The 14,399-nt window shown below is 44.6% G+C and overlaps 2 protein-coding genes across 7 annotated transcripts in view; both read right to left on the minus strand.

Moving 5' to 3' along the window:
* Window positions 1-2,715, minus strand: part of TBC1D8B (TBC1 domain family member 8B) — a 35,094-nt gene extending 32,379 nt beyond the window's left edge. For 3 of the 5 annotated variants that reach the window (XM_051630120.1, XM_051630122.1, XM_051630124.1), the window contains exon 1: window positions 2,522-2,715. In XM_051630120.1, the coding sequence (XP_051486080.1) occupies window positions 2,522-2,651 (130 nt within the window). In that variant the 5' untranslated portion in view covers window positions 2,652-2,715. Of the gene's footprint in view, window positions 1-2,323; window positions 2,343-2,521 lie in introns of those variants that run through there. The other 2 variants (XM_051630118.1, XM_051630123.1) reach the window with 2 other exon arrangements.
* A 2,775-nt stretch (window positions 2,716-5,490) lies between these two features.
* RNF128 (ring finger protein 128) overlaps window positions 5,491-14,399 on the minus strand; it is a 39,564-nt gene continuing 30,655 nt past the window's right edge. For both annotated transcript variants that reach the window (XM_051630470.1, XM_051630469.1), the window contains exons 3-7: window positions 12,961-13,032; window positions 12,303-12,385; window positions 9,652-9,748; window positions 8,376-8,550; window positions 5,491-6,908 (exon numbers count right to left, since the gene is read on the minus strand). In XM_051630470.1, coding sequence (XP_051486430.1) covers window positions 6,793-6,908; window positions 8,376-8,550; window positions 9,652-9,748; window positions 12,303-12,385; window positions 12,961-13,032 — 543 coding nt within the window. In that variant the 3' untranslated portion in view covers window positions 5,491-6,792. The remainder of the gene's footprint in view (window positions 6,909-8,375; window positions 8,551-9,651; window positions 9,749-12,302; window positions 12,386-12,960; window positions 13,033-14,399) is intronic.

Raw genomic sequence — 14,399 nt, forward strand, 5'->3', positions numbered from 1 at the left:
CACAAGCTGTAAGAGCTATCACCTCGAGATCAGAAATTGGTCCTGCTCTAACAGTCAGTCCAGAAGGGTCATGCAAACAAATTCTACTGCAGCCTTCTAATCCTAGGACAGCAGCAGAATTCCATTTTCCCTTCAGGTAAGTGTCTCTGCTGTCATCTATCTTCTCCTTAATCTGTTCCTTCTTTAGCTATTGGCTGCTTCCTCAAATGCCACATCTCCCCACCTCAAACTCGGCCTTAACAAGTGTACTCCTGTATTCTTGGGAATAGTTTGCCACTGCCTCCTCAGCTAGTCCCCATTACTGCTATTCAAACCCCTTTCCATTCCTGCCTCAAGGCATTGCCCCTCTCTTCCCTCAAGACTTAGTCTTGCCCTGCTGCCTGTAAATCCCCAGTCCCTCAACGCTGCCAGTCACCTCCAGCTTTGTCTCACCAGCTGGAAAATGCTATTCAGGAGATCAAGATTCTACTTGGCACATCTGCGATGACTTCATAAGATAATAGCTACTCACTGTTTTTTCCTAAAGCAAGTGCCAATTTTCTTGAGTGACACATAGGAATACAAAATGAAAATCAGGCATAGCAAATTATGCTAGCTTATACCTCGGAGGTTTGAATATTTTCAAACCTGCAAACGCAAATGTAACTGCATTTTTTTTCAGATTTTCCTGTTAGTCTTTCTAATTCACAATTTTACTTCACTAAGATCTCACTCTTTTTGTTTCTGTCTGCTGGAAAAAATAACTTGTGCAGAGGAAATCTGTATGAATCTAACATTATGAGAAAAGCTACAGAAATAAAATGTGCAACATCACATTAAAAATAGCATCCTACAGGAACTATCCCATTCAAGAATTTTTCCACACTGTCAAATGCTATCAAGGACAGAAGACTAGTAATGGAAGTCTCAGCAAAATCAAAGGGCACTAGAAGGCCCCGGCTGGCTGTTCAGCTGTAAGCATGTAAGGATGCTTTTCAATTAATACCTAATTCTAGTTCTTATTGTTTCACTTTGGTCACAGATCTTAAATAAATGTTATCACAGAAAGGCAACCTTCATACCTACTCAGCTTCCTTGGCTTCCAAAGATACTAGGGCAAAGAACAACCAATCAAGCCTGATGACCACAAGATTTCCAAGGTTGAAAAGTATCACCCTTGGCTCTAAGCTGAAGCATAAAACTATCTATCTATCTATCTATCTATCTATCTATCTATCTATCTATCTATCTATCTACCAACCAACCAACCAATCATTCAATGACATGTCTAGAAGACAATCTGGGATTTTGTGATGCTTTCTTTTTATACTTTCCTTGCACTCTGCAAGTGGTTCAGATGGCAAGGAAGAACACCCCATCTCCAGCTGGGAAGGCTATTTCTACATCAGAACTTCATCAGCATAAAGTACGGACTTTGTGTTTTTGTCTCGTAGAATGAACAAATGTTTCAACAAGACAATTACGCTTAATATAGCTTGTTTTATGTTGAGAGAATTAGAGCCTAGAAAACCCAGAGATGCAACTCATGCAAAACACCCAAGAATCGTATCTCACCCAGGAAGAACCTTTCTCTGCTTCCCTGTAGCATTTTTCCTTGACAGGGTCAAGGACAGATACCACAAGACTATGAAGAAGTCAGTTCTAGTTTGAATAGCTACCACCACAACAGAAGTCTCACTGGTAGCTGGGGTCCCCTCAGGGCATAAATGATACAAAGAGACAAGAATTAAAAATAGAAAGTCAGTTCCATACCTCGAAGTTCTCATTAAATAAAGTTTATTATACAGTGACCAATGCCCTGTCACTTTCCCAACCCACTCCTCCAGAAAAGCTCCATCAAACCCTGTGCTTGTGTTTAAAATAAGTGATCAGAAATGCCTTAGCAGGAGCTCATTTCAAACAGCCTCAGACACATGCAGAAAAAGAGATTTGGAAATGAGCATCTTGCCAAAGCAAGACAGATGTGTCATTTCTTCTGATGTCTCCTCTTCCAACAAGCTGCAATGCCAGGGTGTCCACTGCAGCAAAAGCGGCTGTTAAGCTGGTACCAAGTGTTGAGCTATGCTGACCTCGGCTCTATCCACCACCCCACGGGGGGCAGCTGCCCCAGCCCCGCCGGGACGGATGCTCCCAGCCCCGCCGGGATGGATGCTCCCAGCCCCCGGGACGGATGCTCCCTGCCCCGCCGGGCTGCCACGGGCACCTCCAGGACCCTGCCGGAAACTTCACCAAACCTGCCTTTTCCCCCGATGTCCTCTGAAGTGCCTCCCTCACGCAAGGAAAAAGGAGACGGAGTGGGGAAGGAGGAAACAGAGAACCGTACCAGAAACCCCACGGAGGTCAAGGGCTCCAAGTCCGGCCAGGCCTCCCCTCCTCCCCGCAGCGGGGGCCCAAGGGCCGGCAAGCGGCCAAGCGGCCAAGCGGCCAGGCACCCCCGGCCCTGCCCCGGCCCGCCCCGCCAAGGGGAGACCCTGCCCCGGCCCCGGCCCCGGCCCCGGCCCCGGCCCCCGGGGGGCAGTACCTGCCAGGCCGCCTCCGCCCTCCTCGCCGTAGCCCCGCCGCCTCTGCAGCACGAAGTACTGGTTGGAGCGCTCCTGCACCCACAGCTTGAGGGCATTTTTCAGCAGCACCTCCTCGGGCTTCAGCCACATAGCGCTGCCCTCCCTCACCGCCGGCCGCCCATGCCCGCCCGCGCCCACGTCCGCAGCCCGCCTGCCCAGCGCCACGGCCCGCGGGGGGAGCGCCCCGCCCCGGGGCGTGCTGGGAGCTGTAGTCCCGCGCATGCTGCCGGCCGCGCAGCGCCGCTGCCTCAGGACTACAACTCCCGTCGGGCTTTGCGCGGCCGGCCGCCTCCCGGCCCGTGTGGCCGCCGGGTGCCAGGCTGTCCCGGCGGCTGGAGGCTCCGCCGGCGGGGCCCGCGGCTCCTCCTGCCGAGCGGAGACGGCCCGAGAGTGACGGCTCCTTCTGCCCCACAGCCTCGGGGAGAGGCTCTCGCTCCCGGCTCCCTGCGCACAGCACTTCCCCTGCCTGGGAGCTGTACAGCCCTCGCCTCGCTCCTGTCAGGGCCGCAGCGGGCTCGGGCTTCCCCGTCGGGCCTCCGCCGTGTCCCCAGAATGCCTTAAACTGAGTTAGGTGATTATTTTTTGGTCCTCTCTGCCAGTCAGAGAAGTCCCGTTTTCAATTTTGGCCGAATGTTGGTCCATTTTCAGCCCGGAAGACAGACGTCGTGAGGGACTTCGGCTTTCCCGTTTGTCCTCCTCTCAGCACTGGCAGTTGAAGCCCGAGACCGGGACCCTGAAAAAAAAAAAAACCAACCAAGAAAAACCTGCCACACAAGGAAGGGAGCCGTGACCACCACCTCCATCGACTACAGCAGCCACACGTGCCCCCTCCCTGGCTGAAGGTCACACCAGGAGCAGCCCCAGCCCCTGCAGAAGCAGACATACAGTCAGCAATGCCTGTTTACATTTCACATTATAAAAAGACAATCTGCCTCATGGCTTCTGTTGCCCAACATGATTCAGCAGTTAACCTGGAGTAGACGTTTTGGTTGCTGTAACAACAGCTTGGCTCATGGTCTCGTTATTTTCATGATGTGTCTGCAAGACCTTTAGCACTTGTCCTCAATGACTAGCTCTTCAGATTATTTGCAGAACGACTTTACCAGTTGTTCTGTGCTAAGATAAATCAATCTGTCAAGTTAAAGAACAAGACAGCAGCTTTCATACTCTGAGGGGCTGGACTTGAGTATCTGCTCTTCTGTTGCTGTCTCCTCATTCAAAGAGCAGTTCTCTCACAGGGAAGTTTAAAAAAAAAAAAGCAGGTGCTGAAACTATTCTGCCATGTGTTCTGGCAGCAGAGGTCTTCCCAAGGCTGTCAGGCCACCTCAGGACTTGCTTTCCATTAAGCACTGATCAGCACAGCTTAACTCCCCAAGAAGTCATGGTCAAAGCCACCCAGCTACTCAGTCCACCCATTAATGAGCCTCCTCTCTTGCTGTTTCTTCTCCAGTCTCTTCACTTCATCTCAAAGAGCTCCACGTCTCTCCCTAAGGCCTTACAGTTGATAACACTCTGCTTCCTAGATGGTATCTTGTGGTGCTGACCAAACCCAGAAATAAAAACCTTCCAAGAGTGTGAGCCCCATTGCCTCCTCTGCTACAGGCAGCTGCTGCTGGGGACTTCGCAGTCACCTTCTTTTGTCACCTTCGTGCAACATTCACTCCTGGTCCTGACACTACCTGTCATTAAGTACGAATGTCCTGTCAGATCCTTCCCTGAGCACACTTTAGCATAACTCACCTTCCAGAGATTTTAAATAAGTGTTTTATGATTGTGCATCATACAAAAAAACCCAGCACACAGTTGGTTAAACCCAGTCTCTACTTTGAGCTCTTTCTAAAAAAATAAAAATAAAAATATGCACATCATGCACTAACTATAGGTTGCAAACTCAGCATTTTTGTCTTTTCCTGTCTTCCTTTTATCCCTTCCAACACTCCCAAATGTACTTCACTACCAAAAATGCTTCTGCCAGCACAGGTCTATCTGCAAGCACAGGCACAGCAAGATTTTGGCAAGTGCTCACAAAAATATGCTTGGAGATGCCGATCCAGTTCCAGCTGCATTAGGAGCTGCCTGCCCAAAGGCAGCACTGCGAAGGAAGAACCAAGCATGCAATCACATTTAACTCACTGGAAGGCTTCAAAACTGGGTGAATTGCACTGGTGTGAGACTCTTCTTCCAATCACTCATGGCACCACAGCAAAAGAAGTATTAAAAGGTTTGACCTTTGGGACTAAATACAGATTTACCTACTACTACTACTATTCTTTTAACCTGTTTTTGTAACAGAATAAGCAAGCAACACATTTCTGGTGCTTTACCTTTACTAGAAAGGAAAAATGAATTAAAAGTCATTAACCAGCATGTGGTAACTATTACAGATGAAACATTAATGAGACAGGGCAAACAGCTCCTAGATACATGAGCACATTGCTCTTCACAAGGCAGTTTCTTCAGTCTCTCCACCCAAGTGACTGAGATGACATTAGCAGGTTTCTGGAGCTTTACCAGCTGAACTGATAAGGGGATTCCTGCATGGATGCTGCTCCTCTAAGAACATTCCCAGAGAGAGTGTTTACAATTTAATTTTCCCCAATTAGCGAAGGCTTTGGATAGAAAATACCTATTGAGGCTCTAACACAGGTCTGCTAATTCCAATGCCAATTGCAAGGAGAGATGCCCAAGTGCACACTTTCATTTTTAGACAAAAACTCTTGCATAGCTAATATTTACGAGTAAACCTGCACACATAAGAACATGACAGACTCACAGGTTAAGCTGCAAAACCAGAGAACCACTAAATTCTTCTGCTTAGCAGTAGCTCAAATACTGTTCAGGTGCAAATGCTGCCTTTATTCCTTTAGCAGTACTTCACATTTGATACAAGAATTTTATCATTCTTCCCAAAATAAACATTTCATGTCAGTCAGGGTCATCAAAATATAGTTTTATTTACATTTCCATATTCAAATTCAATACAAATCATGAAATATTTACAATTTTAATTGTACTATAGATAAGAAAATGCATTGCTTTTCCTCTCCAGATTCAATAGTAATTTATTGCAGGCTTTAAGACAAAGTTTTGCTAACATTAGAAACAAGCCATAGATACAGAGATAAAAACAACATAAAGTGCATCTGCAAGATGTCCTTAGTTACCTTTGCTGGGCAAGGCCCTACACTTACTGTTGAGGCATCCAGTGTCCCTCCTTGACCCCAGTTCAACTCCCCACAAGCAGACAACTTCTCCAATCATCTGTTTACAGGATGCCAGCTCTCCCTGCGGCTTTAATACACAGGCAAGACAATGCACAGCAACAGTCCAGCATTTTTCAGAAGCTGGATCATTTTCTGAGCAAAACACAGCAGATCCTTTGGGAAGAATCTGTCTTTTCATCCTTAGTTCAGTCTTCCTGAAGTCATCCCAGACTCTCACAAAGCCAGGACTCTGGCATATTGCTGGTGCTAGAGATGGTTGTAACTCCAAAAATCATGGAGGATCTTTCACTGTCTAATATTGACAGTTTTGGAAAGTTCCTGCAATTGTTCCCTTTACAGTATTGTGCAAGTCAGATTTGGCCTGTCAGCTTGAAGCTCTCTTTTTTCCCTTTAGGAATGCATCGTTGGCAGGTTGGAGTTGAGAGGTAGAGAATCAATCTGTTTACCAGAGAACCAAAGACACTGTGGGCAAAATCCAGTTTGACAGGCATTAGTTTGTACTTTCTCCTATCAAATTAGTGCACGGAAACATTAAATACAGTGTTGCTTTAAACTAAACTGTGTCTGGTAAATAAGTACTAGACCAGATCAAAATAAATTTGTTTACAATGAAAATCCACTTGAATTAAAACAAACAGCAACAACAACAACAAAAATGCAAGTCAAAACAATTCCCAGTAGACAGCTACCACAAAAACTTGTCCTTATTTAAATGACTCAAACACTGAAGAGAAGCTTTGCAGAAGATGGAATGTTTTAGTGTTCAAATCTGATGTTTTCCTTTATATTTAACACAGCTTTATGTGAAGAATGCTAAAACTAAATTCCACATGGGAGATGCAGTTTTAAGAATGGCAAACCATACAATTAGGATTTGAACAAGTCTATTTGATCTCAGCATTGCCAAGGCAATATTTTTCTGCTACAATCTTGCAGTGTTTGGTATACACGGGATGGCAGAAGGCAGCTCCTTGCACAAGGCTTACACCAAGTTGCTGGGCGTGTTCTTAGGACTTGACTTCAACTTGCGTTTCATCTGCCTCAAAACTTGGGTTGTCAATATGTGGAAGGATGTTCACAGCAGAGGGCTGGGATTCATTGTTCACAAGATGCATGTTGTCATCTGTCCAAAGAAAACCAAGGAAAGGCAAGTTAAGAAGTGCCACAGGCAAGATTTATTACCTTAAAGGAAACCATGCTTGTGTTATTTCCACAAGCCTGCTGCAGTGGACTTTTCCCAGCCCTTTTCCTTCAGAGTGGGAAATCCAAGGCCATGCTCCAACTGCCACTCTCCTACTGCCCCTCATTGGTTTGAAAGCCCATTCTTGACATCACCTCTCGTTTCTAGAGGTCTCTGCTTAGCTCTGGAGTTCCCTTCTCACTACTGCTGAGCAAGCCCAGGCTGTGTGCTCAAGTGACAGAAGGCCGCTTGAGGCTATGAAATCCAATTACAAGGGGATCTGAAGTTCTCTTATTACTTTAGGGCTGCTGAAGACAGAATCTAGAGACTAGGTTCAGGATAAATTGTGGGACACAGGCTGATTCCAAGAGGAAAGCCACCTCCCTACAGACTAACCTTGCTAGGCCAATGATAGTGTGTGTCCTTGCCTCTCAAACTGAGAATACACAAGGGCCTGAGCCAATACAACTAATCCACTTGGGTTGCTCATTGGGATGCAATTTCAACTTTTGATATTTAGTTTATAGGAAGTGCCTTCTGCTCTTCTCAGGTGCCTAAAGTGGGCACTCCTGTACACACACCACTCACTGGAGCAACATGTCCCACAGGAGGCAGGCAGCGAATCCCACGCTTGCCTATCAGCCAAGGCTTCCCACAGGAAATCTAAGCAGACACAGCCAGAGCACCCCTTTCACCTCTGAAAGCTTCCTCACTTACTCTTCTTCCCAGTGCTATTCCATAATCCAGGGGATTGTTACTTTCATTTGTTTACCCGGGACTTTTCCACTTTTAAAGTCAACAGCAACACTGAGTGTGTGTTGACAAAATTGAACACTAAAAATACATTTTCCATCAGTTTGCTCTTGTTCAAAAAGAGAAGGTATTTCGAAAAACTGATGGTCTTCTCCATTAAAATTCTCTAAAAGTGTTCAAGGATGACTCAACCTTGGCAAAATCTGAAATTCAATTGATGTATTTGTCACCTCTATTTTGCATCATGTCAGCTACATCAGGACTGACTCCCCAGAAGTTTTCTGTAAATAACCAGCTCCTTAAAGCAGCCAGATCTGGCAGCAAAGCAACACTCACTCATCCAAATGAAATCTCCAAAGAGACAATGAGATGAGGGACACGTTCATAAAAATTTCTTTGGCTTTTCAGTAGTAAAAGGCCTCTGATTTTCAATGACTCTTTTCATAGGATTCAGTTTTTAATTCACATGTAAATTGTGTTTCATTTGAAAACAAAGTGTAAGAGTCAAATGCTAAAACAAAAGGGAAGTTTAAGATTACCCTGAAAAATAATGTACTCAAGCACTGAGATGTTACTAAGGCAACTTCCCCCCTAATTCATAGCATGAGCAACAAAGAGCAATGAAATCTAACGAGAAAGATGGAACTGTAGACACACTTTCTGATGGTGCATGTTCCTCTAGGACAGATTCATCTGCTCCTTGTACAGAAGCATATCCAGATGATGCTGTTTCACTACGATTATCTTCTTCATGAACTGTAGGAACATTTGATACCCCACTGGATCTGGATACTGTGACTTGCACAGACTCAGCCCCTTCTTCTGCATCCACCTTTGTGAAAACAAAATGGAGAAAACTGTTAAGTTACAGCTTTGTAGGAAGCTGCATCTTTCCAGGAGACCAATGCCTACAAGGACTAGTGAAGGAGTCTAGTGAACTCTCATCCAGACAAAAAGAAGTTTAAAATTGAGAAAAGCTCTGCTGTTAACCTCAGCATCATAGGTGAAAACCAGTTACTACCTTATAAAGCAGGAAGTTCAGATGCAGCTTCTGCATTCTTTAGCCAGCTCTTCCCTTTTACTGCCCATTACCAGGAAAATAGATTCTTCCTTCCACTCAGCATAGATCTCCCTCCCCCAGGCAGACCCTGGCACACATTTAGCTGGTCCAGGCAGTGTCAGGCTTTGGCAACACAGTCTTTCCCTGGCACTTACAACAACAAGCAGCTGCAGAGCCCATCAGAAATTAGCGGGTGCAAGCTGGAGCATAGGAGGTTCCACATAAACATGAGGAAAACCTTTTTCACTGTGAGGGTGACAAAACACTGGAACAGGCTGCCCAGAGAGGTTCTGGAGTCTCCTTCTTTGGACACATTCAAAACCCACCTGGGCACATTCCTGTGTGACCTACTCTAGGGCACCTTACGCTGGACTGGATGATCTTTTGAGGTCCCTTCCAAACCCCTAACATTCTGCGATTCTGTGAAATTCCCTATGTATCCTAGGAAGTCACGTGGCTCCAGGAAAGTCATGCATGCCAACACGTTCACTTTTCAAGGACTCCAGATACTTAGTAAATGAGTAGCAGCTGGTTTCAGGGACAGTGTGAGCTGTCAAAGGCTGCCTGAAGCTTTGAGAAACACCCTGAGCTACACCAGCAAAAGCTAAGAGCAATTCTTGAGTCATGCATTACAGTCACTTTTGGTTAACATTCTGCCCAAGGCTTTAGATGATACCAACACAGACCAGGTCAGCTGCAGGCTGCACTGAAGGGGACACGACAGTTAGTCCTGTAGCATCTCACAACTGACACAGCAACACCCGTGCTTGTCACCTGTGCTCAAGAGGCAGCAGGACATAGCTCACTATGTGGTTATTACATTAGCAGAATGCTGATAATGGCATCTGCCACTAAGAAAGTCTACAGGCTTACCTCAACACCCAGAACTTTGAGTATGTCACATTTGCACATTGGGCACGTCCTGTGTTCCAGAAGCCAGGGGTCAATACAGTTCTTGTGGAAGACATGGCTGGTGGAAGAAAGTAACCAACAAGTTAGGTTTCACACCAGGATAGCTGTTTGTGGCAGCTATGAAGGCCCATTTAGAAACATCAAAAATTTATTCATTCTAGAATGGATTACCATATTGTACCTCAAGTGTATTACCTCAGGTTTCATCTGAAAGTTATGAATAGTTGATCTCTCAAGCTATAGCTGGTCTGTGCATATTAGTATCCCTATAAAACTTGCTAGAATTCAGCATTATCATCTTTGCTACATCAGTCTTAAACGTTTTTTTTTATTCTGTATACAATACATTCCCAGCTAATTCAGCTAGTACCAACATTGACATGTCAGCCTTAGCTTTAAGGTTGGGTCTGTCCTGCATACGCAAATAACTAAATATCACTTGTTTCTGTTAAAGCTACATAGAAAATTCATCTCACAGAATTATGTCCCCAAGATAAGCTCTACTCCCACACTTTCACTTTGTCTATGCAGTCACTGTGTATGCCAAGTGGATACTTGGCCAGCTGTGTACTCAAGAAAGTAAATATAGTTCAGCCATTACAGATGCCAGCGTGTGCTTCTATGAAGACACTCATTCCACAAAGGGTCTGAATTAGGCCACAAATTTAGGAAGACTGCTTGAAATCCTGTAATCTGCCTGTTCCCTCAGGCTGAATAGAAATAGCAAGGCAGACAGGCACTGCTCAATATTGATGAGAACTCTATTATGAAGCAAGTGCAGTGATCACCAGATCCAGTGCTCAGCATCCTGTGCCCTAGTGTGATTCTCCGGTTCAACTCATATAACCAGCACCTCCTTCCAGCTGCAGCAACATAATGTCTAGAGCACAGCCTGAAACTTCCTTGATGTGTGACTGTTTTAAGTACTTGGACTTCACACTGTTTGTGTGTTCCTCTGCTACAATAAATGCCTTCAGTTTGACTGTCTGGATAAGAATGCCTCCTGCAAATATATACGCCCCAGATACTTAGATACTACTGATGTGACTCACAGGAGCATTTATTGGATTGCTTCTTTCTTTCGTGGGTATGGTTAAATGCTTTCAACAAATAAGGTCTCAGTGTTAAGGGCAACCACCACTATCAAGTACATTCTTACAGTAAATATCAGTTTCTAACTCATGTAAGAGAGAATTTAATATGGTCGATACTGGCAGAGATCACCACTATCAAGTAAATGTGGTCCCCTTAAGCTGATGCCTCTTGGAGCAACATTTGGGCCAAAGAGGAATGAAACATCACAAATGTCTGTAAAAGTAGTCTCAGAGCAAAACATAATGCAGCAAATTGTGTACAAATAAAAAGTTCAAAATAACTTAATGCAGTAAATCATGTTTTGTTTGCAAATTCATATCAAGATTAGCAAGGTTTATAAGGAAATAATGAGAAGTCAGGTCTCCTATCAGCCAAAAGTATCTGGAGCCTGTCTAAATGCTTCTGTATTCATGGGACTTCCTTCATTAATAAGTAGGACTAACCAGTAGCATAAATCTGACAAGACAACCGAATAATCATTAACACACATGCCCTAAGGCTCATTCAGCTTTGGTTTTTTCTCAACTATTAAGCATTAGATAAAGGAGTTTGTTTATAACACCTTAACAGACCAACCTGATATCAAAACAGCCTGCAAGTCCTACTCCTTGGGAGCAGGGAAAGCACTTGCAGAACTGTAACCTGGTGCAAAGGTAACCCCGGCTCAGATTTGATAGTGTTTGACAAATGACACTGCTCAGCACACAACAGGAGCTACAGATTTTTCCATTCTTCAGAACTTGATTTTTCCTACATCAGAATTTTTCCAAGTGCTTTTTTGTAACCCTCCCCCAAATTTTTGCAGGTCACATTGCAGCCTTCTGATTTGACAAGCTTTGCCAAAGCAGTTTCATTCAGCAGGCACAGGGGAAGTCCCAAATAACAGGTTTCTCTAAGCCCTGAGGAGGCTTCATTGCTCATCTTAGAAGCAATCAAATTAAAATCTTGGTGCAACAATACTAAGCTTCTACAGAAGCACAGCAATAAGATACAACAGTAAAGAATTCTAGAAAAATAAACTGCTGTAGCTCTATTTTGCTCTCTATTTCAGATGATGCACACAAGAATAGAAACACTTTATTCTAAACTACTGAAGTTAAAGTCGCTTAACAAGTTTGGTGGCAGCATGACCCTCTCAGTAACCAGTAAAGCAAGTGACAAGAAATGGGCATAGAGATGCCAGTTATCTGCAATTTACAGGTAACATTCTTATATACCAGCAAAGGAAGAAATGTTTTAAAAGCCCTGGCATCCACTAGAGAGGCACTGTGATCTGCCAAGTCATACTTGTCAATCCACTCCCAGGGGAGGTTATGAACAAGGGCCACCAGGGCACACAAGTGTGTATTTACACAGTTCCTGTTGTTCAAAATGCTGTTTGACAGAGATTCAAGAATTCTTGCTGTGCAACAGCTTGATTAAAGTTTGATCAGCTTTGCTAACATAGCAGAAGGAGTAACCAGTAAGAGGCATGCTTGCAGATTTTTGGTTAAGGGGCAGTTTGGATGACAACTTACTTGCAGGTGAGAATGCGCACTACTTCGTTGGGCTTGTACGGCTCAATGCACACAACACAGCAATCTCCATCAGGACCAATTTCCTAAAGCAGTGAAATTAATTTCCAGCTTTAATACACTATGCAAGCTTCCTTTGAACCAGTCAGATTTATTGCAGAGAAATGGGTTTATCTAAAAGTAATCCAAGATACCTGCCATATATAAACACATGATGGGGATTACTCATAGTCAGACTGACACTTTAACAGAAGCATTGAAAGTTTAATCCCATTGATTTACAAGTCCAACTACAAACCATCATGGGATTATTTGGTGCACTACTGTAGAGGTTTAAGAACTTCTACCACCACTTTTAGTTACAAAAAAGTTACCCAGGGAAGCTGGTTAGATATACTATTTTACTTTTAAGCATCCAAGCCAGCAAACTAGGACCTCTCACCTCAGGAAGACTACAAGCAAGCAGCTGAAAAAATAATCTGATTTAAGAGTGTGCAAATTGGCAAGTCTTGCACCCCAGAAAAGGACCTGGTCTGAATAAGGAACCGTCTCTGCAAGAGTGTGATGGGCTCAGAGGGACTTCTACATTCTGCTCCAGTACTAAGGCCCACTCCGTGGATTCTGTGGAAAGGGTGTAGGAGATTTGTAGGATCAGTCCTACCTTGTCCCCTTGCTTCAGGGTGCGCAGCTGTAGCTGTTCAATGGCCTTCTTAGCCCTGGCCTTCAGCTGTCGCTGTAACAGAAAACACTCCTGGTTAAGCACGGTCATTTTTCTCTTAGGTGGTGTTCACTAATACTAACCAAGGTGCCTACTGCAAGCAGGCACCAGTTTTATAACCCAGACGTTATCAAAACTTGCCAAGTAAACATGACCATGCTATTTAGAGACAACATGAAACAGAGTTTCAGGACATACTGACGTGGTTATTGACTCTGGATGACACACCAAGAAGATATTTGCATATGATTTGGTTTTGCCTAACCTTTTCACAAAGCACAGGCATTTCATGGGTTTCTACTTCGAAAAGATGTAAGATAATACCTTGATCAGATTTAGACCAAGACAAAACAAACAGAAGCCTTCAAATTGACTAGGTACAAAAGGACTAGGTACAAAAGACTAACCATTGAGTCTGACAATATTTTTAACAGCTCACTTTATGACAACTTCCTGCCACAAACTCATATCCTGATGAGAAGTGAAATCCTTTACCAATCAGCTCAACTACCACCAACATACCCTGAACTAGTCCTCTGCCACAACTGCTTTACAGAGCATACAAACAGCTCAGGAGCCTCCTGGCACTGACCACTCCTGTCAAATGGAAGAATGCAATTTTATCTCAATAGTGGTTCAAAGTAGCATGCACAAGAATATAAAAAAAGGGCTTATAGCTATTTCTACACACACACACACACACACACATATACCCCTCCACGACACGAGGTGTGAAAGAAGTCAAATTGCTAGACCCAGGTGGATTACAGGACAGCTTTGATGGAAGCAGAGGAAGAGGCATTCCCCTTCAGGCAATAATTTGCTTGCTGCTTTCAGGACAGCCAGGCAGAGTTGAGGAGCCAGCAGAAGACCAACTTGCCTGGTAACTGTTGCTCTCCAGCTGTCACTGCAAAGCATTCAATTAGCACAGGAGCCAACATCTCTGTTTAAAGGTCACAGGCTGGTGCTGTTCCACCAACATGAAGAGTATGACTGTCCCCTCCCTCCCTGGTGCACATACTGCCTCAGCCACAGAGGCATATCGGGCAGCTCTGGCAGTGCTATCCCAACATGGCACATATATTAGGAACAGACCAGACTCAAGCTTTGCAGCTAACCAAAAATCCTCTTCCCAGTCAGCAGCTGAGTGCAGGAACCCTGCTAATGCTGTTAGCTTTCCAGCATTACTTCCCCTTATTCATTTCAGTTACAAGAATTTTTCCTGGCCTGAAGCTGCAGTGCTGGTGGCACAAGGATAGAAGGGACAAGTGGGTGGAGGGCTGTGGCTGACACCTGACCAGCTCAGGGAGAATTGGTACTTCAACTCTGTAAGATTCCCTGTGCTGAAGCAGTTAATGGCAAAAAGTTGATGTCTGTGACCT

Source organism: Apus apus, chromosome 12 (assembly GCF_020740795.1).
Source record: "Apus apus isolate bApuApu2 chromosome 12, bApuApu2.pri.cur, whole genome shotgun sequence".
In the NCBI taxonomy this organism is placed as follows: Eukaryota; Metazoa; Chordata; class Aves; order Apodiformes; family Apodidae; genus Apus; species Apus apus.